Genomic DNA, 23,531 nt, shown 5'->3' with positions numbered 1-23,531 from the left:
AAAGGTCACAGGGTATTTATAAAGTCCTTTTGTAAATCTGAATTTTTTTTTTCTTTTTAAGATTTTTTTTTTTCAACGTTTATTTATTTTTGGGACAGAGAGAGACAGAGCATGAACGGGGGAGGGGCAGACAGAGAGGGAGACACAGAATCGGAAACAGGCTCCAGGCTCTGAGCCATCAGCCCAGAGCCGGACGCGGGGCTCGAACTCACGGACCGCGAGATCGTGACCTGGCTGAAGTCGGACGCTTAACCGACTGCGCCACCCAGGCGCCCCAATCTGAATGTTTTCAAAGCAGAAAGGGGGGAGGAAAAACATCATCTTTTTTTTTTTTTTCAAAGTTTATTATGTAGAGAGAAACAGAGAGAGAGTGTGTGTGCACGAAAAGGTGCACGTGCAAGTTGCAGAGGGACAGAAAGAGAGGGGGAGAGAGAGAATCCCAAGCAGGCTCTGCACTGCCAGAACAGAGCCCGATGCGGATCTCAAGAGCCATGACATCACAACCTGAGCCAAAACCAAGAGTCAGATGATTAACCAACTAAGCCATCCAGGCGCTCCAAAACAATCATCTTATGATTAAAGTTTAACCTAGGCTTATTCATATAAGCCTTATTTATAGCAAGCTTTGGTGATAAAATTAGTGATGGCTTAAAATGTTTAATGGTGATGTGTTAAAAATAAGATATATACATTTTCCTGTTTACTCTTATGTCTAAGATTTTAATACAATAATTTTTATATCAAGGTAACTGCAGATAAGAATTATAAAATAAAGAACATAAAAATCAGGGGCGACTGAGTGGCTTAGTCAGTTAAGCATCTGACTTGATTTTGCCTCAGGTCATGATCTGGTGGTTCAGGAGTTCAAGCTCTGCACTGGGCTCTGTACTGACAGTGCAGAGCCTGTTTGGGATTCTCTCCCTGCCACCCCACTCGTGCTTTCTCTCTCTCTCTCTCTCTCTAAAATAAATTTTTTATTTTATTTAATTATTGACAGAGAGAGAGAGCACGCATGAGAGGGGGAAGGGCAGAGAGTGAGGGAGAGAGAGAGTTCCAAGCAGGCTCCAATGTGAGGCTAGATCCCGTGACCATGACATCATGACCTGAGCAGAAATCAAGAGTGGGATTGCTTAGCCAAGTGGGCCACCCCAGGCACTCCTAAATAAACTTAAAAAATAAATAAATAAAAGGGGGCACCTGAGTGGCTCAGTCGGTTAGATATCCAACTTTGGCTCAGGTCATGATTTCACGGTTCATGAGTGCAAGCCCCACATCGGGCTCTTTGCTGTCAGCACACAGCCCATTTCAGATCTCTTATCCTCCTCTCTCTCTTTCTCTCTCTCTGCCCCTTCCCCATGTGCACGTGCACCCATGCTCTCTCTCAAAAATAAACATTAAAAAAAGTTAAACTTAAAAAAAGGAAATACAGGGTGCATCTTATGACAGCCTCTCAGACATGTAAAAAAAATATTACCTTTTTTTACTATAAAAAATCATAATCATTTACTTCACTGGTAAAAACTTTAAATACAAGGGGAAAAGTAAGCATAATTAAAGACCTTTGTTTTTTTGTTTTTTTTTAAAGTTTATTCCTTTATTTTGAGAGGGAGAGAGCATGAACACAAGCACGGGAGGGGCAGAGAGAGAGAGAGGGAGAGAGAATGAATCCCAAGCAGGTTCTGCACTGTCAGCACAGAGCCCAAGGCAGGGCTCAAATTCACGAACTATGAGGTGATAACCCGAGCTGAAATCAAGAGACACTTAGACTGAGCCACCCAGGTGCCCCAAAGACCTTTGCCTTCTTAAAATAAATGAGAAACAGCTTTTATAACAGCTCCCCTCCAAAAAAAATTCACATGTAGATTTACCTCTATATTATATTCTGCCCCATCTGTGTTGATTCTTACTGTAATATCATCATCTCCTATGTGGGCTAGAACTCTAGAGTCAGGCTCACCTTAAAAGAAAAAAACATTCCATCATTAAGAAATACTTATATCAAAAACTAAACTATGCACCAGTGTCAATACAAATCAACCAAGCCCTTCATCAGAGTAGAATCTGCCTAGGGACTGTAGAAATCTACACCAAAGAAACACAGGCCCCAGTGAGCAGCAAGGTATTCACACTCCTAAAGAGTAGCCTCAACTCATTTAAAACCTCTTTCCCTCAATCCTCCTATGAGAATTATCTAGAGTGTGTTACAGACAAAACAAAAAACAAAGGTGTAGATGCTCTTCTGGAATAACTTTACCTACTTTTGGTTAAGAAAGAACTAAGATGAGGCAAAAAGCACGATCTGGATTATACAGGGCTTGAACTGCACTATTTGCAGATTTTAATGCCATTTCTTTTTTCTGCAAAGGAAGTTTCAGAAGTAAACCACAATTGCTTGTTTGATGTAGGTCTTAAAAAAAATACTTAACAGGATCGTAAAGCCAATTATTTTATCTTTTAGCTTCCCTGTTTGAAATCTCATAAGGGAAGCCTACAATCCTTTCCTAGAGTCAGAAGGAGGTTAAATTCTTATCACTTGAGAGGAAATTCATTTTAATCATTTAAACAGACAGTATACGTGCTGGATAATACCCATTTATTCCTGTCTGAATGTTCCCGCTTTCAAACTTATATACCTCAAAAAAAACAAAGAATGGCACTTCTTTGACATCCCCTCTTCCCCCCACCAAAAAAGAACAGGCAATCAAGGGAGAGCCAGACACCCGACACCCGGGACACAAGGGCAAACAAGCAAGCTCCGTACTAACCGACCACGTGTCCAGTAAAGAAGTCCTGCCACTTGACGGCATACTCGCTTTCGTCTTTACCATCTACCACCACGACTTTGAAATTCTGGGAAAAGCGTTCAGTACTTGACGTCAGGTATAATTTAAAATGCCTAAGGAAAGATTGCGTCCGTATTTTACTCAAAGCACATAAAAGTTTCGCACAAAATTTTACTCTAAGAACATGAAATTGAAGTTTCTTTAAAAAGCTGACAAGAGAGTTGACATTAATAAACGACTATGCAAGTTACAACTACTATTTTACTAGGTACTTAGTGTTATATCCCCGATAAAGACGAACAGACTAATTTCTTTAACTGTAAGAATTTGGCAAACAGGGGGCACCTGGGTGGCTCAGTCGGTTAAGCATCCGACTTCGGCTCAGGTCACGAACCCGTGGTTTGTGGGTTCAAGCCCCATGTCAGGCTCTGTGCTAACAACTCAGAGCCTGGAGCCTGCTTTGGATTCTGTGTCTCCCTCTCTCTCTGCCCCTCCTCTGCTCGCCCTCTGTCTGTCTGTCTGTCTGTCTGTCTCTCTCTCTCTCTCTCTCTAAAAAAATAAAAGCATTAAAAAAAAAAAGAATTTGGCCAAGAAAAAAAAAAAAAACAGAATTGCGGGGAAAAAGGATTTAAAGAATTTATGCATTCATCTTTTCTGGAGACTGTGAAGAGTAAGGAAGAGTAAGCCACCTGGGTGGCTCAGTCAGTTAAGTGTCCAACTTCAGCTCAGGTCATGATCACATGGCTCATGGGTCCCAGCCCCATGTCGGGCCCTGTGCTGGCAGCTTAGAGCCTGGAGCCTGCTTCGGATTCTGTCTCTCTCTCCCTGCCCCTCTCCTGTTTGTGCTCTGTCTCTCAAAAATAGATAAACACTAAAAACATTTTTTTAATAAGGAAACCCACATCTAGATAGTTTAAGTTAAAATCCTGCTTGTCTGAAATATTTATCAGAGACTGATATTACTAGACACCACTTACTGAATACCTGCTCAGCACTACACGCTTTCTTTATGCTTAACACAGTAAAAAGTGAGGGTTGGAGGCTCATCAACATACTCAAGGTTACACAGCTAGTAAATGATGAAACTGGAAACTGAACTTGGTTTATTTCAAAAGCCCGTGCCATCCTGCCTCTAGCAATCAAGCTGGTCTTACTGCTGTGCAAAATTAATAAATGCTACTTTCTATATTTAAAAGCACTCAAGTTTTTTTTTTCTCCTTCTAAAGAGAACCTATCTTGAAAAAAATTAATCCACAATTACTATCAGGAAAATAAATACAAGGTATCCAACACAAACATTAAAATACATACACCATTTCTTTAGTTGGCTTAATATTCTTTTGTTTTCTACCAGTTTCAGTCCTGACATAAAATCTGGGTGTGGTGAGCAAGAATTTTTCAATTATTCTTTACCCTCTCAGTGTGCCCACGAACACCGAAGATAAAGATGTGATTCATCTCAACCACAGGAACAAATTTTGTCAGGTGTGGGGTTAAAACCATGAAATGTTAATTCCCTGTGGGTATGCGTAAGTCTGAACTGCCAAAAAGAAGCTAGACTGGGACTGTCTCCATGGCAACATATCTTTTTAACTTTTTGTGCATAACAAAGTAGTTTTAGTTTGCTTGTGGTTTTTTTAATGGTCAGAGGGAGAGACAATAGGACATTATTTAGAAACCCTTGAAACATTTGCTCCTGTTATCCTAAAACATATCTTCCCACACACTCACAACTACGAACTTTTCCCCGTCAGTTATGCTGAGGACTCTGAAAGGAAAAGCATCCTATTGTAAATGACTTATTTAGTTTCAGAGTCCTCTGGCAGTCTCAATACTACTTTTATTGAATGTTCTTTCCAGAAAAATCACTGGACTCCCACTCTTTGTTTTCGACATTAAAAATCTGCTCTTCTTGGGGCGCCTGGGTGGCTCAGTCGGTTGGGTGGCCGACTTTGGCTCAGGTCATGATCTCGCGGTATGTGAGTTTGAGCCCCACGTCGGGCTCTGTGCTGACTGCTCGGAGCCTGGAGCCTGTTTCAGATTCTGTGGCTCCCTCTTTCTCTGACCCTCCCCTGTTCATGCTCTCTCTGTCTCAAAAATAAATAAACGTTAAAAAAAAAAAAATTTTTTTTTAAAAATCTGCTCTTCTGTAAAGACAAAGACTAAGAAATGGTACCACTGTTTTCTGACATTCCAATCTTCACCTCTGAGCTATAAAAACCTCCGACAGGATAGGTCAGTCGGTTTTAAGGATTTACAGTAACTACAAACTAGTGTCAATCCACCTGAATTAATGGGGGCGCCTGGGTGGCTCAGTCGGTTGAGCATGAGACTTCAGCTCAGGTCATGATCTCGCAGTTCGTGGGTTCAAGTCCCATGTCAGGCTCTGTGCTGACGGCTCAGAGCCTGGAGCCTACTTCAGATTCTGTGTCTCCCTCTCCCTCTACTCCTCCCCAGCTCATGCTCTGTCTCTCTCTCTCTCAAAAATGAATAAACATTAAAAAAAATTTTTTTTAATCCACCTGAATAGTATTTTCCTATCCTTTTCTGTATAGATAATACAATGACTAATTAAATCTGTCACCACACAGTTACAAATTTGTTTTCTTTTTTTTTTTTTTTAATTTTTTTTTTCAACGTTTATTTATTTTTGGGACAGAGAGAGACAGAGCATGAACGGGGGAGGGGCAGAGAGAGAGGGAGACACAGAATCGGAAACAGGCTCCAGGCTCTGAGCCATCAGCCCAGAGCCCGACGCAGGGCTCGAACTCACGGACCGCGAGATCGTGACCTGGCTGAAGTCGGACGCTTAACCGACTGCGCCACCCAGGCGCCCCACAAATTTGTTTTCTTTTGATAAGAACTTCTAAGATCCACTCTCTTAGCAACTTTCATATATACAATATTAATTATAGTCACCATGCTGTGCATTACATCCCCATGACTTATTTATTTTATAACTGGAAGTTTGCACTTTGTAACTATTTTCAATGGTCCATTCAGCTGGATATGGAAGTTCCAATGTCACTTCCATTTCTTTATCAGTTCTAGCCCCCTTCAGTACCTCGAGATATTTCACTCTTAAGAGGAACAAGGGGTGCCTGGGTGGCTCAGTCGGTTAAGCATCTGACTTCGGCTCAGGTCATGATCTCACTGCTTGTGGGCTTGAGCCCCATGTCTGGCTCTGTGCAGACAACTTGGAGCCTGGAGCCTGCTTCAGATTCTGTGTCTCCCTCTCTTTCTCTCTCTCTCAAATATAAAATAAAGAACATAAAACAAAAAATTAAAAAAAAAAAGAGGAACAAATACCTAAATCTTTTTAAGGGTAACATTATCAAAAAGTATTAAAACAGGCACGCCTGGGTGACTCAGTCGGTTAAGCCTCCAACTTTGCCTCAAGTCATGATCTCATGGCTCGTGAGTTCAAGCCCCACATCAGGCTCTGTGCTGACAGCTCAGAGCCTGGGACCTGCTTCAGATTCTGTGTCTCCCTCTCTCTCTGCTCTCCCCTGCTCTCACCCTGTCTCTCTCTCTCTCTCAAAAAATAAATAAATAAATAAACATTAAAAAAAAAAGTATTAAAACAGTATTTTTAACTTTTTCATTACTTTAGAATAATAGTATTTTTTGATTTATGAAACAGAGGAAATGTAACTTCTAGGCATATTTCAAACAGTTTTTCTTCATAAAATTACTTTTTAAGTCCTCTTACAATTTCTCAGTGCTTCCATGCTTTTCAACTGCTAATAGTCACACACACATTTACTTTTATGATCATGGTTTAACTTACTCTGCCTTTTACTACTATCCAGAAAATCTAATCATTTACCATCACCATCAAGTAATGAGTGACTTCATATTGGTAAGTTCAGCTGTATATAAACAGATCATTTCAAATACCCTAATTTTTTTTCTTTTAACAACAGAGTGTAACAGAAAGAAGGGGTGTGAGCTTTGGAGTCTGACAAACCTAGTTTAGTTAAATCCTGTCTCCACCACTTGCTTCATGCTTGATCTTGGCCTTAACCTCTGAACCTCTGAACCTTCATCTACAAATGAAAATAATACCACCTACTAACTGAATGGTTTCCAGGGTAAAATGAAATCAACTATTTTAATGTAACTGGTCCAAAGTTATCGTTCATTGTTAGATACATTTCCACTTAAACATCTGAGATGGAAACTGTAAAATAAATTACAAATTTCTCTGCTGCCTTACACAGAGATGATAATAGGTAGATATTGTTGAACACTTTCTTAATGAATCAATGGCATCTATGAAGCAGGAAAGAATATGGAAGGCTACGGGAGTATTTTCCTCCACAGAAAAGTTTCTATGAGGTACCTCAAACCTAACTTAAAAAAAAAACACACACACAAACAAAAAACCTTAGAAAGCTAAATTTTGAGTTCTTATTTTGCAGTTTTTCCCTTTGCTCCTATTCATCTCTCACTACTATATCCACTCCTTCACCAAAATCTCCATCAGCACAGCAGAAATAACACAGGCTTATCATCAAATCCTTTATCTTCTACTACTGGCTGAATGACCTTGGGCACGTTACGCAACCTCTCTGAGTCTCATTTTTTTTTTTTTTCCAGAGATTACAAAAATTCCTTTGTGGAGTACGGTAAGAATTAGAGATAATAGACGCAAAGGGCCTACTGAAGTGAATGACACAAAATAAGCAACTGATAAACTATAATTATCACCACTCTGCTCAAATTTGCTACAAGTCTGGAAGCTCTATCACCAATATTGCAATATTTTGACATGAACTCTTAAGAGAAAGAAATTATTCAAAAAAATCTAAGGATGATGGCAGTAACTAGGAAAAACAAAATGACATTGTAAAATATATTTTCATAAAATATCAGTTACACATATGATAAATGATAAATATGCTACGCAGGACTCTGATTCAGTAACCAAAAGAATCCAACAGAAAAATGGTAAAAGGATATGAAAAGGTAGACACAAACAAATGACTTAGACGTGAAAAGACGATCAATTTCACAAAAAATGACCATCAAAACAACTATGAGATACCATCCTCTTTCACAGGGACAAAAAGTAAAGGCTGGTAAAACCTTACTGGAAATGGGTAAACTCATATACTGCTGCTAGAAGAATAAACTGGGCTGGGAAGAAATATGGTAATATCAGTAAACAGTTATAGTATATATTTCCTTGACCCATTCTCCTTTCAGGAATGTATCCCATAAAAATAGCTAGACAAGGTATTTTCACGAAGATATTTATTACAACATTATTTGCTATAGGAAAAAAAAAATCACTTTGGTTAGACATATCTATCTGTAGGTTACTAGCCAATAAACAGTTACAATTCTACGCAACAGGAATATTATGCAGTTGTTAAAAATGATACACTCGGGGCGCCTGGGTGGCGCAGTCGGTTAAGCGTCCGACTTCAGCCAGGTCACGATCTCGCGGTCCGTGAGTTCGAGCCCCGCGTCAGGCTCTGGGCTGATGGCTCAGAGCCTGAAGCCTGTTTCCGATTCTGTGTCTCCCTCTCTCTCTGCCCCTCCCCCGTTCATGCTCTGTCTCTCTCTGTCCCAAAAATAAATAAACGTTGAAAAAAAAAAAATTTAAAATAAAAAATGATACACTTATCTATATCACCTACATGTATACGGATCTGTACGCAAAAAATATGCCTTAAAACCTTTTAGAGGTTTATACAGGAAACCTCTCTGGATCTGGGAAGTTTGAGGGGGAAGTGAAAACTTCTTATACCCTTCATAGTTGGCTCTTTAAACCAAATATATGTATTACTTTCCTTTTTTAAAATATTTGTTGGGGGTGGGGGGGGAGTTGAGCATCCAACTTCAGCTCATGTCATTATCTCACAGTTTGTAAGTTCGAGCCCCACGTCGGGCTCCGTGCTGACAACTGAGAGTCTGGAGCCTGCTTCAGATTCTGTGTCTCCCTCTCTCTCTCTGCCCCTCCCCCACTTGTGCTCTGTTTCTCAAAATTAATAAAAACATTAAAAAAATTTTTTTAAATATTTGATAGGGAAGACCTAACCTATGAATATAGAATGATTCAGTCCATTTATATTCTCTCAGTGTTTGTTTTGATATTAGTAAAGCTCCCTAAAAAGATTTTAGAAAAAGGCCTGCAATTATCTATCACTTACATCTACAAAACATAAGAGAAAAGTAAAATTACTGCCCAAATAGACCACATCTATCAATTTATGCTACAACTTAACAGGAATTCAATATGTGCACGGCACTGAATTCTACATCCAGCTTACCACCAGGCTGTGGGGTCCTGAACAAATCCTTTACCTCTAAACTTTAGCATCTTCATATATAAAATAAAAATATTTTACATAGATGATGGTTCTAAAGTAGCACAAAAAATTTAAGGTATTATAAATCATTCAATCAATCAAAATCCTTTGTTAGAACCCATCCCATAAACATTATTACCATCATTAATACCTCTGGAATACCCATTTGCTTGTTTTTAAGAACCATCACTATGAATTTTAGAATAAGCAGTATTAAGAATCATGACCGACTGTAATTATATCAATTACAAATTTTTAAAATGTAACTTCCTAAGACCTCAGTAAACACCTTATTTTTCTCCTTTTGCCAAACTAAGTCCCTCATTGCCCCGATATATTTCTATAAATAGTTCGAATTACCTTTTCAAAGCTGAAAAAGTTAGTAGTGTTTCTAAATGTGTTGAGGCTTGTAGATCCCGTTTTCTTACTGAGTGCTGCTGGATATTGGATAAAGAGAGGATATCGTAGTCTGAGAGTAAAGAATCAAGTTTTTCTGAAATAAAGGTAAAAAGGTTATTAACACCTAAACTTACTAATCAATTGTAATATCACTAAAGTGACAAGTTCTGACAACAAACTCTTCCTGACGCATTTTGAAGTGCTAAGCATAACCTATGAAGCATTCTTGCCCCCCCCCCAAATTAATTAATTAAAAGGCAAAAAACAAATCGAACCTGCATTTAATCAAAACCTAACTTCCACTTTTTAAGACATAAAGGGATTAGATTGCCAAATTAACTAACAACCTTAGGAAGCAATCGGCCACACCCAGAATGTTAGAATTCCTACAGAACAAATGACCCAATTTCTTCAGGAAGTAAATGGCATGGGAAAGAAGGGTGGGGCAGAGACAAAACACAGCAGTCCTCCCGGATCTGAGGCTTCCAGTTCAGAGCTTTCAGTTCCCCAAGGCCAGCTGTGGTCTGGAAGCAAATGATCCTCCTGATCTACCATCAGAAGGTCAATACACAGTAGCCTAACACTAGGTCAAAATGCCTACATCATTCACCTTACTTCATCTTAACGTGTATGCAGTTTAGTTTAACAGCTCACACTCTCACAAGGGTAAGTTCAGTAAAATAAGACTTTAGGAGGGGTGCCTGACTGGCTCAGTTGGTAGATCATGCGACTCGAGCTTGCAGTTGTGAGTTAAAGCACCATGCTGAGCATAAAGCTTACTTTAAAAAAAAAAAAAAAAAGATTTTGGGAGAGACCACATTCGTATAAACTTTTATTATGGTATATTGTTATAATTGTTCGATTTTATTATTACTGTTGTTTAATTCTTACTCTAATTTATAAATGAAACTTTACGATAGGTAAGCACCTACAGGAAAAACACAATATATCACAGGGCTTGGATAGTACTTATCCATGGTTTCAGGCATCTACAGGGTGGAGGGAGGGGTGTCTTGGAATGTATCCCCCACAGATAAAGGGAACTACTATAGACAAGAATATGGCAAGCAAGCCAATGTGTGAACCTTTTTTTTTTCTAAAAGATTTTATTTTTAAGTAATCTCTCCACCCAATATGGTGCTCAAACTCACAACCCCAAGGTCAAGAATCACACGCTCTACCAACTGAGCCAGCCAGGCACCTCGACCTTTTTGGATCCTAGGTCAAACAAACCAATGTGAAAAGATACTTGTGACAATTAGGGAAATCTGAACATGAGTTCACATTCATACTAGCTACTAATAATTTTGATATCTCAAAGAGTATCATGTTACAAATGAGCTAATTTCTAAATTAAAGGCATTTCTGGCCTGTCAGCTTAGAATTGCTAAGATGAAGGTGACCAACTCAAACTGACCACTGCTAACCAGGGCTATATCAATTCCTTAACAATCCATGTGTAGTACGAAAGAGCAACAAATGTATTAATGGCCTGAACAAACCAAAAGTAAATCTTTTACAGAAAAATTACATATTCCAAATTAAAGAGCAAAAAACAGGTAATATCCCCATCACTGCTGCCCTCAACAGACACAGAAGAATGATCAATCCACTGGACATGAGGAAGTAGAAGTGATATGACCAAACTAATCCCTGAAAAAAAAAACAACCAACATTAATTATTTTACTAGACTGACTTGGAACCCAAGAAAAGCAAAGATGCACTACCCCAAAAACAAAACATGCACAAAAACATTTTTATTTGGTATAGAGCAAGAGTAAACACTATAAAGTATATGATACCCATGTAAGTCACTTTTCATCATCAGCTCTGCTGCCTCTTCCAAAATCAGGAGGATTTTTGGAAGACTATTTTGGTGACTGAAGTCTGTAGAAATTGTCTAAAAATATTGGAGCTGATGTTTTCCTTTTCTCTCAACAAATACCACTACAGAAGCAATGGTGTTCAAAATCATTCCACTGGACTTAGAATGTCCTTAAAATATAACACCAGGAGCTTAAAATACAAGTATATTGTTACTGAGGTTAAATATGCCCACAAAACCACTTTGAAAAGAATTGATCCAAAACTCGTCCCTCTTCCCCTAAATATCCTCAGTTGGTTGAGTCACCAATTCATTAATTCCCTCTTATGTGCCAGGCACTAGTCTAAGTACTGATATCGCATTAAATAAAGCAAAGTCCTTGTCTACTGAAGTACTCATTTTAGCGTGGGAGAGACAGACAATGCACAAAAATGTCAGTACTGTGGACGTTAAAGCAGGATAGCAAAGACAGGCAGTAGGCAGGACCAGTTTAAGAAGAGGGGTCAAAGAAGGAAAGATGCTTCACTGTTGCATAATATTTAGGCAAACCTGAAGAAAACAAGAGGTAAGCATGCTGTTATATGATGAAAGTAAATTTTTTTTTTAAGTGGTGCCATGCCCAACATGGAGCTCAAACTCACAACCCTGACATCAAGAGTCACAAGCTCTAACGTCTGAACCAGCCAGAGGCCCCGAAAGTAAATTTCATCAAAATCCATTCAAGGCTCTAACTCAAGATAAGATTAAATAAAGTGGCAGCAAAGTTCACATTTTTGGGTACCATTGATTTTCCATCAATAAAATTTCCTTTAAAATTTAATCAACAGAAAAGCTGTTTCAAAAGGCATCAATCACTTTTATGCCAATGGATGGTTGTTGATTTGGCATTATTAATTATAACACTTAGCAGTACCAATGAAAACCTTCAAGAAGCTAACCATTTATTCAAAAACGTTTTTTTACTTTTTTTTTTTTTAAGTAGGCTCCACACCCAACGTGGGGCTCAAACTCATGACCCTAAGATTAAGAATCACACGCTCTACCGACTGAACCAGCCAAGTGTCCCTATTCAACAATTTTTGAGTGTGTACTTCCTACAAGACACTTTGCTGGATGTTTTATTACATTATCTACACAACATACCTAGCGTAGTATCCCCATTTACAGATGAAGAAACAGACTCAAGGAGAATAATATCACAAGACTAATGCAGCACAGAACCAAGATTTGAACTTAGGCTTGTCTGGCTGAAAACCCGACGCTTCACTGATGTCATATTTGTGAAACTCCTTAAAAATATCCTAGCTCTTCTTGGACCTTCTACTTCTTGACCTCCTACTTTCTGATGTGTCAACCAAACATGACCTTGCCTCTCTCTGAATTCTGTAGCCCTTTGTTTACAACTCTTTTTTCCAGTACTTCTGTGTTATATTTGTCTTATCTCACGGATTGTAAAACAGCCGAAAGGGAGCTGGGTTTTATTACTCACAGTATCCTTACTTCACAACACCCAGCATAGAACCTTGCAAAAAACAGCATTGCTGTGTGCACCAATTGCACAAATCCTCAATGCCAAGATGCTGATACAATCCTTTATAGCTCTTCAACTTCCTTGGTACAGGTTGGTACATGAACTCAGTTTCATTCAAGATCATAATCACTCCTACTGGCTGCAAACCTTAACCTCAATACTATAGTGTCATTGTCAATAAGATAGGCCAGTTGTTCTCAAAGTGTGGTCCCTACACCGGCAGCGCCACCTAGGAACTTGTTAGAAAGGCCAGTTTTCAGGCCTCTTCTCAGTCCTACTCAGTCAGAAATCCTGGGGTTGAGGCCCAGCAATCTGTGTTTAACATGCCTTCCAGGTGATACTGATGCACTCAGGTCTGAGAACCCCTGAACTAGGCTCAAGGAAGTAGCTCAAAGTGAAGACAAAGCTTTAGGCACAAAGACGGTCCTTGTTCAGCCTTCCGTTATTTTTAAGAACAAAAATCAGAAACAAGGTACATTAATAAACTGAGAAAGATACATTATAGCACTTCAAAATGACAAAAAGATCTACAATCATTAAAAACGCTGGGAACAATAGGTTTCTAAGAACATGGGAAAATACACTATAAGTAAACAAGATTAAGACAACAAGGATAAATAAACAAGAGTAGATTTAAAAAAACTATTCATATTGCATGATCTTAACTATGTATAAAAATAGGCCTAGAAAAAAGAAAGAGCGCATAGTAACATCACTGGTTATCTTTAGGTATATTTTCCATAACAAGCACCTTTAAAATGTAGCTTGCTAAAGTACTTTGAAATACCTAAGTAATGTGTTTCAACTGTAATGTGCCATATTATAATTACTAGATCTCTCCCACTGGATGCCCTGGCACCACTCCCCTCATCCAACAAAGTAAACGCACGCCCCTCGTCCAACAGAGATCCTGCTCTCAGTACCACCTGCACCAGCAAGGAGTCTCTCAGATACTTGGCATTCCACCGTACCTCACCTCCGAAATTCCAACCACACTGGTCATCTCAACTTTCAATTGCTTTTTCAACAGAATTTGAAATAATTCCCAAGAGTTTATCTTTTATCCATACCCAAATCTCGGAATAAACTTAAACAGAATCCATTTATTTATCTTTCTTAGCACTCCACCAAGGCTGCCCAGCACTCTCTACAATGAGGACATCTTCCTTGCTTTCTAAGTCCTTCCAGCAGTCCCGTAAACAACTGAGCTTTTTTCTCAATTTAGCTGGCTACAAACACAAAATTAGAAAACAACAGACACAATTCAAAAGGTCAGACTAGAGAACTACTTTATTTAGGTATTGCCTACCATCCCTCCCTGCTCTTCTCTGCCACATGCTATGGTTTCCCTCACTTGGCCTCCTCTGTCTAGTTGTCCTTACTGCTTCTGTCCTTACTGCTCTCCCACCCCCACTGCTCCTTTCCTGCATACACAGTCTGCACAGTTTTCCTCCCTTCCACCAGACCCCACCTACTCATTTATTCAACATTTGTTGAAAATACCCCACCTTGCAGGCACTAGGGATATAATAGAGAGGAATAGATATCTGATAGAATTATAACACTGGAGAGAAGACCACCATACAAAAAAAAATTGTAAAGTATGTCAGGTACCCAGGGAGAGGAAGTTGCAAGAAGTCATGGGAGGACAGAGCAGGATGACTCCTGCCTGGCAAGACAAGGATGCTTTCCTGGGGAACAGTACTGAAGCCAAGACCAAAAGGGCGAGTCCACCAGGGAAAGAAAGGACAGGGTTCTAACTAGAAGGCCTAACATATACGTTGAGGTCCACGGGAAACAGAGCAGAATACTCAAAGAAATGAAAGTAACTCACTGAGGCTGGAGTACAGAACGACACAAGAGGTGTGAGACTGGAGGCAGGCAGAATTCGGTCAAGGAAGGCCATGGAACTAAATTAAGGATTTTGGACTGTAGATAAGGCAACAGAGATAAGGCAACAGCTGTAAGAAATTTCAATGTGACTGCAGTGTGGAAAGTGGGCTAAAGGGGAACAAGACTGGAGTCTGGGAAATTGGCTAGTAAGCAGACAAGCCATCCAGGCAGAGATCACGAAAAGACCCCCAGGTTCCTTGCATGGGTACCTGGGTAGATAGTGGCACCACATTCACGGAGATATTTAAAAACAAAAACAAAAACAAAAACATGAGTAGGAGAAGGTTTGGGGGAAGGGATGATGGGGGGACAGGTGGATGCTGAAAGATTCTGGAGTTCCATACTATATCTTGTTTCTTATATATTTTGCAATTACACTGTTCCTTTATGTAAGACTTTTCTGCATTTAGTCATCATACTTTTGCAGTTGTCAGTGATAAGTCACATAATGATTTCAGGCAGAGAAAGCAAATCTGTTTTATACAATTTTCAATACCAACATGAGCAGTAAAAAGCAGCTGATACTTCATTCCTTCTACATGTTCTCAAAGGAGGAGGAGAAAACTGGAGCTTCAGGCTTGCAGTAAACTGGCTTTCTCCATGTAGGTGTGAAGTGGCCTATAGATCTGATAAACCATCCATTCCATCCTTCTTTTACACCCAAACTGTTTCATCTCTGAGATCTGCTTTTATGGCCACTGACTGATACAAACTATACCCATATTTCTTTCATCAAGCCCAGAGCCAACACTTCTATGATAAAACCAATTTTTAAACAATCAAGTGTTGTATGAGAAGAGTCTGGGAACATTTGTGGACTTTTACTTAATTTTTCCTTTTACAATAAATTGCGTAACTTGCAAGTATAATGCAGAACCACTGTAGCCCTCGGCCTACTCACCACTGCTCTGCTGGGTGGAGTACAGAGTTCCCCAAAGTGACACATGAGTGTCATGCTCCTACTTCTGATGTCAGACGTGAAAAGGAAAAAGGCAGGACTGCTGTATTTAGTCTGCTTGTGCAGAAGACACAGGAGACCTGACCGCTCTTCAGGACTCCCCAAATTATGCAGGAGAAGGGAGTGGCCTGGCCAGGTTACTGTGAAATAGGCTCTGGATGTGGGTAAATCCCTCGCTGGGGCTAAAGGATGAGAAAAAGGAGAGCGGTGCTCTCTGCCGGGCAGTGGACCCCAGAGCCTGGGAACTAAAACTCACTTTCATGGGTATACACCAGTTAGGGGTGATGGAGGATGAGCTGTCTCAATAATTCCTTATCAAGAACTCTTCACCAGGGCCAAGATTCTCCATCAAGACCAGCCACATGGCAACTCTAAGCCCAAATAAAAGTTAGCACAACCCAAGGGAACCTGTAAGGAAACTGAGATCCGTCCATACAGCTCTGTAGCTGAAAGGGATGCAAATCCAAAATAGGCAGTGAACTACTTCCACACCTTCCAGCACCTCCGCCTATTCCTAACCACTGTACCCAATACTTTCTTCTCATCAAACAAATAGATGGTAAGTAATTCTGCACTTATATTTGAAGTGCCTGTGAACAGGAGACAGAAATATCAAGTGGGCAGTTGGATACAGGAGTGTGGAGCTTCGGACAAGTCTAAGTCAGAGATACATATTTACTAGTTATTAGAATATGTAAGTGAAAGGAGGGCAGCAGATGAGACTTGTCAAAGTCGACAACCCATGTGGGAGGGGAGGGGAGGGGAGGGGAGAGGAGGGGAGGGGAGGGGAGGGGAGAAAAGAAAAGAAAAGAAAAGAAAAGAAAAGAAAAGAAACGTGTGGGAGGGAGATACCACTCTCCTTGGTTAATTTTAGGACTAAGTTAAGGGATATAAAAAAAAAGCATTTGATTTCACTTCCCTACCTCAGTAAAATCTATTCTCTACTCTGGTCCCTCCTTCCCTCTATCAGTCTTTTTTCAGACTTTCTTTAAATTATACTTCTAACTGAAAACACCATCTCTCACAAGTACAAATTGGTAAAGAACCCAAAAATCAACCACCCTTGGCCTCAGAGGACACCTACACTTACTGTTCTGGAAAACTCTGTAAAGGCCAAAGGGATTTCTCTCAATGAAATACAGTTTATCTCTTTGACTAGTTCAAAGCAGACTGGCATTAAATCTCTCTTGGAGCAGTTAGGGTGGTTAAGTGTTTCGGTTTCAAAGGAATGCAGCCTGTAAGCAAAATTAACATCAAAAGAGGAAGCCAGATGTCAAACCATTGAGCAAAATGGTGGCCAATAGTCAGAAACAAGCACTGCAACGTGGAGAATCCCCACACCAACAACCTCAAGGTAGATTTCAAAACGTTTCTGATACGAACTTTCATCCCTCATCTGTGACCTATATTTTTTCCCTCCACCCACTACATCCTCTTTTATTAAAAGTAACACAAAAGGAAAACACTTTTGAAATCAGAGTGAGACTTATACACCCCAGCCGCAACTTCAACAAGATATCATCGTGACTAAGTTCACATGACTCATAATTTTCCTGAATTATGCAATTCATAACAGTTCAATCGAAATCATCTTGGGTGTCCCATGGAGTACTTCAAAAGCCAGGATTTTAGTATATATTTCTATCCTTCAAAGACTGTTGTCAAATCCCAATCAATATTTAGTACTGAAGGACACCTCGTTGGCTCAGTCGGTAGAGCATGTGACTCCTGATCTTGGGGTTGTGAGTTCGAGCATCATGTCGGGGGTAGAATTTACTTAAGAAAAGTAATACTGAGGTTACAGTAGCATTTATAGAATAAGTAGGCTACCATAAACCATGCTCTTTAACTATAAAACTATTCTTTGATCTTGAGCAGTTAAGCAACCAATCACATCCTAAGCCATCAAACACACACACAGAGTCATTCTTCAAAAGAAAGAATACCCACAAGGCATATATTTATCACTGTGACAACGGGACAACTCACTACACCTTCCTTAGATTCATTTTTTTCTGTTTTATTTTAAAAACTAAAACACGATCTCTAAGATTCCTTGCAACTCTACAGCCTCTAAGTGCCCCCGCCAGGAGCGTCCTTATTTTCCCTCTTCATCTACCTAAACTTAAAGTCTGGGCTCTGAGTATCACCTCCCTCAGGGAGCTTCCATAACCTTCCCAGGCCAGGTCGGGTGCCTCCTCGTGGTAACAATACTTGCCATGAGGCACTTGTATCAGTCTCCTCCATGTTGCTTTGGAACTGTCCGTCTGGACCTCTCTACACGACTAACGCAAAAGCTTCGTCAAGACGAACATTGTTCATCTTCCTATTAATAGCCAGCGCCACACGTAATACTTGTATTCACTTGCATCTGGTGAATACATGGATAAGTCTATGCATTTTTCTGGCACTAGTGGTAGCCACCTCACAAATACAAAGCACACCGTCAAACACACACACACACACACACACTTCTACGATCTGTAAATGTTGTAGAGGGTTCATCTAGAGAGTAAGGTTTTCCTCCACTCTGTGCGCACCCTTGGGATTCACATGCTACTGACTTTCCAGCTGGGAACAAGAGCGTGTTAGTAAAAGTGAAACAGCCGTGTTACACTGGTGAAAATATAATTTTAATATCTCAAAACACCTGTTCTTTTTATTAACATTTATCCTTACGAAGTAGGTCCTTACCCTATCCCTCCATCCTGACCACCCCTACCTCAAAGTTCCCCTTCAGTCTGTACTGACTTATCACATCTCGGCCCTTCCTAACGAGCTCCCTTGTCGTTCATTAAACTACTCACCTGTAATCCATTTCAATTTGAGATAACCACAAAGCAGTTGTTCCAGTGAGGACACTCAACACCTTTAATACCCTCAGTCAATTACAATTTCTTCCCCTTAAATAAAAGAATTGCCAGGCAAACTAATGTGAAGGTTTTAATTAGCTATAAAGAAAGCCCACGTGGTGTCTCAATCTTCACAACACTATATGTGGAATCATGGTGGTATTTGGGGACCAATACAACTATGAAAAAATCAACCCTGCACACTGGGAAAATATACTAGGCTTCATATGTAATTACTAATTAAACTGTGTTACATGTCAACTTTTGGAAGGTAAAAGACCCTAGGACATTGTAACTTTACACGAACTTCACATCTCTGAATATACGTCCATCCTGAAAATCCAGCCTCTTTAGAAAATCTAAATAAGAACCCTCTACTTTCTGGGCTCAAAACTGATCAAACTGGTCGTCTCTGAGAACTTCTTTGTTTTAAAATGGCAAGGAAGGCTTTCACGCAGCATCAAAAAGTCCTCTCGGTAGGTTTAAGCGCCTCCTCCCAGCACCTCCAATAAGCTACAATTTAAATAAGTACCTGCTTAAAAGTTCGCAAAACAGAAGTTCAAGATTGAGCTCTCCGGTCTCCGCCTTCCAACCAGATTACTACTTAAGTACCTCCTACAGCAGAAATTCTAGTTCATTTTGGAGAGCCAGGGAGAGCTGTGGGGCTCTGGGCCCTTCCCATCGTCCACCAAGTCCCGGCTTTGGTAGGAACCCCTTAGTAGGACAGGGACCTGCACCACATCTCCCTCCCCAAACACGAGCCAACACCCCCCCCCCCCCCCCCCGCCCCGTGCTTCCCTCTTTCCCGAACTACTCCCCAAACACAAACTCAGGAGGCCGACCCCTCCCCGGGCCTCAGTCACCACAGGGGGCCCTTCCAGTATCCCTTTCCCATTCAGAAAGTCAAGCCGGTCCTCCTACTTTCCCTAAACTCCGAGAGCCACACCCCCTTCCTGCACTGAAAACTTAGGGACGCGCCACCGTCCTCCAACACCCCGCCCCCAAACACCTGAAAGATCCTGCTCCCCTGCTCTTCCCCGAAAGCAGCGCGCTCCAGGCGCCCGGCGCCTGTCTAAGCCAACTCTCCCGGGTCTTTACCGAGTCGCTGCGGGGAGCCGAAGCCCGGCCCGTCCGGAGGTCGCGGCGCCAGCACGAAAGGAACCACGCTGGTCAGGAAGAGGAGACACTGCCTCATGTTCCCGGCCCGGCCACCGGCTCCAGCTCTCTGGGCAGCCTTCGCCTGACGGGGGGGGCGCTCAGGACACTGCTCACATTGGGAGAGAAGGGAATCCGCCCGGCCCGGCCCCTCAAGACTCTGACTCCTCCCGCGCCGCCTACCGGAAGACTCTAGACCTCGGCTCCAGGTCCCCGGAAGTGCAGGAAGCGCTCGGAGAGGGCGGCTCAACCCGCTTCCGGCCGCCTCCGGCCCCCACACCGCCCACAGCCGGAAGCCTGGCCCTGCGCGGCATGCCGGGAGGCCTTCGCTGGCCCCGCCCCGTGCCGGCGCCCCGCCCCCTCACCGCCCCAACGCCCTCCCGCTCCGTCTCCCCAGGGGCGCGGCCGGCGCCTACACGGCCTGACTCGACCCATCCGGGCCTCGCCTTTGTCCTCGGGTGACCGCCGCGAGGGAGGCGGGAGCTCGTGACTAGGCCCTTAGAGGCGCGTCGGGCCGCCTCCGTCGTCTGAGTCCCACGTCTGGTTAGGATCCCCGTTACGCTTTTCACTCCACGGCTGTAGAAAGCGCCCTGCGGCCCAGGGCCTACCGCGAGGGGCGCCTGGGCTGGGACGCCGGATGGAGGCGGCCCAGCTTCTGACCCGGGAGAATTTCTGTCCACGCGCCAGGGTCCTGGGAGACCAGCCTCCCGGACGCAAGTGGGGTGTCCAGGCGGGCCGTCCGCGCCTAACGTGCGGCCACCGGCGGCGTCCCTTGTGATCAACAAGGCTTGGTGGCGGGAAATGAAAGGTAGCCTTCTGGACGCGAGTTTTCTCGTTGGCCCCGCTGTAGGTAGAGGGTCTGCAAGCTTTTACAGAAACTAGGATCCTAGCCCTAACTCCTCCACATCTGTGAGTACAGGAGCTAGAATCTTCCAGCCAACTTTCTAAAAAGTCAGTCCTGCTTGGTTCGTTTAGCTTAGATTGGAGAGTTCCCAAAGCAGTTTGTATCTCGTGTTGCAATCCTTCGCATAATTTTAGTAGTTGAGTGTTTATACTATTGAAGAAAACATTCTAATAACATTTGATGCGTATTGCTATTTTGGTTCAACTAAAATTTATACAAGTAGGACATAACACATTTCCCACTTAAGAGTGAGTGGAACAGCCTTTTCTCCATTATGAAGTGATAACTTGTTGGGAATAGAATATAGCCTTGCTTGGTGAACTTTCAAGGCTAGCTCCTAATAAAATACACAAACGATGGTTTAAATTTAGGTTCATTGTGGTAGGGCCTTAGTAAAACCTCAGCATCTTTTCCAACCGTTGTTATCCATAGTTACTGGCTTTGTGCATTTTTGGTTTCACTGCAACTGGTTCATCTGAGGTAGGCCTTCATTAAATAGAAACACTGATTGCATGCCTAGTCAAAGGTAGGCAGAATTTTGCCTCTGCAAACTGTACCCAACTTAAGAAAAAATTGTATCTTGGGTGGCTGTCAGTTGAGCATCCGACTTCAGCAAGGGTCATGGTCTCACGATTCAAGAGTTCAAGTTGTGCATTGGGGCTCTCTGCTGTCAGAGCAGAGCCCACTTTGGATCTTCTGCCTCCCTCTCTCTCTGCCCTTCCCCTGCTTGTGTGCACTCTCCCAAAATAAAAATAAAACATTTTTTAAAAATAAAAAAATTGTTGGGGCGCCTGGGTGGCGCAGTCGGTTAAGCGTCCGACTTCAGCCAGGTCACGATCTCGCGGTCTGTGAGTTCGAGCCCCGCGTCAGGCTCTGGGCTGATGGCTCAGAGCCTGGAGCCTGTTTCTGATTCTGTGTCTCCCTCTCTCTCTGCCCCTCCCCCGTTCATGCTCTGTCTCTCTCTGTCCCAAAAATAAATAAACGTTGAAAAAAATTAAAAAAAAATAAAAAAAATTGTTTCCCAAAAAAATGTGACCATTGTGTACAATTTTTTTTTTCTTGAACACCCAGGCACCATACTCTCCAGCTTATAAACTTTATTTAGATCTTCATTTATATTCTTTCGGTGTCTCCCACGGCTCCACACTTGCTCATAGGAAACACTTAGCTATCTGTTTCATAAATGCCATTTTTAATTTTTTTAGTGTTTATTTATTTTTGAAAGAGAGAGAGACACAGAGTGCAACCAGGGGAGGGGCAGAGAGAGAGGGAGACAAAGAATTCGAAGCAGGCTCCAGGCTCCAAGCTGTCAGCACAGAGCCCGATGCGGGACTCAAACCCATAAACCACAAGATCATGACCTGAGCCGAAGTCAGATGCTCAAACCACTGAGCCACCCAGGCAGCCCTTTTTTTTAGGTAGGTTCCATGTCCAGTGTGGGGCTTGAACTCACAATCCAGGAGTCTTCTGCTTTACCAGCTATGCCTGCCCAGTGGCCCAGTAAAAGTGAAGCTCCTGGTCTACTTTCTTTTTCATATCCAGAAGTCCTAGATTTTCAGGAATTCGAAGCAATCTCTCCCGTTTACAAATCAGGACCCAGATTCCAATTTGATGTTTGTCTTTCATTTCTCATTGTCCATAAGATAAATAAAGAAGTAAAATAAGATGAATGAGCACCACGTGGGGGGGGGGGGGTAAAGAGTCAGAGGAACATGATAAGAGGGACATATTGGATAGGAAAACTAGGAGTCTGAGCCAGTTGTCTCCAAGCTTTTATTCTCTTATCCCAAAAAGAATTGATCAGGATGAAAGGATGAAATTTCCAGCATAATATAAACCCTTTTAAAATTGAATTTGTTAAAAGTCCTTCTTTCAGATTTACCCAATGGGATATAAATACCAGAGATCTGATAGCTTCCATGGCCACTGGCCTCCCAGTAGCCCCCAGTGACCCCTGCTTCCTGATACGCACACTCTTGTATAGTCAATCCCCTTCAACACTGGACCCAGAGTTGGTCTGTATGACCAACAGCAAACAGCAGAAGTGATGGTATTTCACTGCCAAGATGGTAAGAGACTGTCTTCCATCTGATGTGCTCACTTGGCTTGCTCACTCTCTCTTAGGTCAGACTTGCTGAAGATCAGATGAGTGAGCTTGGAAGTGAATTCTCCAGCCCTCGGCGAGCTATGAGGTGACCACAGTCCCTCAGCCCGACAGCTTGACAGCAACCTCTGGAAACCCTGAGGCAGAAACACTGATTCCTGACCCTCAGAAACTTCGGGAGAGAATAAACGTTGCTTTAAGCTCCTAAGGTAGGGGTCATCTGTTACACAGCCACTATTATCCACTTAAAAAAAATACAGCCAGGGGCACCGGGCTGGCTCAGTCTATAGAGCATGTGACTCTTGATCTCAGGGTCATGAGTTCAAGCCCCACATTGGGCATAGGGCCTGCTTTAAAAAAATACAGGAGCAGGTTGACTAGTTTGATAGGAGACAATAGGTCTCACTAGGCAGAGAGAGAAAGATTAGAGCCTGAGGTCCCTGGGGCCCGGGGACACCCATTTTGGAATAATGCTGGGCGTGTCTAAACACAGCAAACCCCCTCAAGTTTCCTCTTAAGTCTGTAAGACCCCACCTACTCCCCCTCAGGGTTCCCCTCAGGAGTTTGACAAAAGACCTAAGTGAGGCCATAGGCCACCCCTCATTCAATGGACACGAGCCAATCAGGAATGGACAACCCAGCGCCCAGAGCTATCCGGCCAATAGGGTTAGGACCTGGGAAGGAACGAGGGGGAAGGGGAGGTGGGCGCTGACCAGAACCTTATAAAACAAGGACCCTTGTCTAGAGTCCCAGGCATTCGCTTTCGCAAGTCCCCTGTCTGTAAAGAGAGCTTTCCTACTATTCTC

The 23,531-nt window shown here is 42.1% G+C and overlaps 1 protein-coding gene and 1 long non-coding RNA gene across 4 annotated transcripts in view; one reads left to right on the top strand and one right to left on the bottom strand.

The window, feature by feature from the left end:
* The window catches only part of ADAM17 (ADAM metallopeptidase domain 17), a 53,755-nt gene extending 33,753 nt beyond the window's left edge, over positions 1-20,002 (bottom strand). For 2 of the 3 annotated variants that reach the window (XR_006703868.1, XM_045447778.1), the window contains exons 1-4: positions 19,661-19,913; positions 9,464-9,596; positions 2,766-2,896; positions 1,869-1,957 (exon numbers count right to left, since the gene is read on the bottom strand). Coding sequence is in view for 2 of the 3 variants with exons in the window: in XM_045447778.1 (XP_045303734.1) it covers positions 1,869-1,957; positions 2,766-2,896; positions 9,464-9,596; positions 19,661-19,757 (450 nt within the window). In the remaining variant the exon portion in view is untranslated. Of the gene's footprint in view, positions 1-1,868; positions 1,958-2,765; positions 2,897-9,463; positions 9,597-19,660 lie in introns of all 3 variants that reach the window. The other variant, XM_045447777.1, reaches the window with a different exon arrangement.
* Positions 19,987-22,933, top strand: LOC123581627. The gene is made up of 2 exons (XR_006703872.1): positions 19,987-20,525; positions 22,746-22,933. It is a non-coding gene; the product is annotated as an uncharacterized LOC123581627 (long non-coding RNA).
* The last annotated feature ends 598 nt before the right edge of the window (positions 22,934-23,531 follow it).

The sequence above is a fragment of the Leopardus geoffroyi genome, chromosome A3, assembly GCF_018350155.1.
Source record: "Leopardus geoffroyi isolate Oge1 chromosome A3, O.geoffroyi_Oge1_pat1.0, whole genome shotgun sequence".
NCBI lineage: Eukaryota > Metazoa > Chordata > Mammalia > Carnivora > Felidae > Leopardus > Leopardus geoffroyi.
The sequence above is the reverse complement of the archived record's forward strand: the minus strand, read 5'-3'. Positions and strand labels throughout refer to the sequence as shown.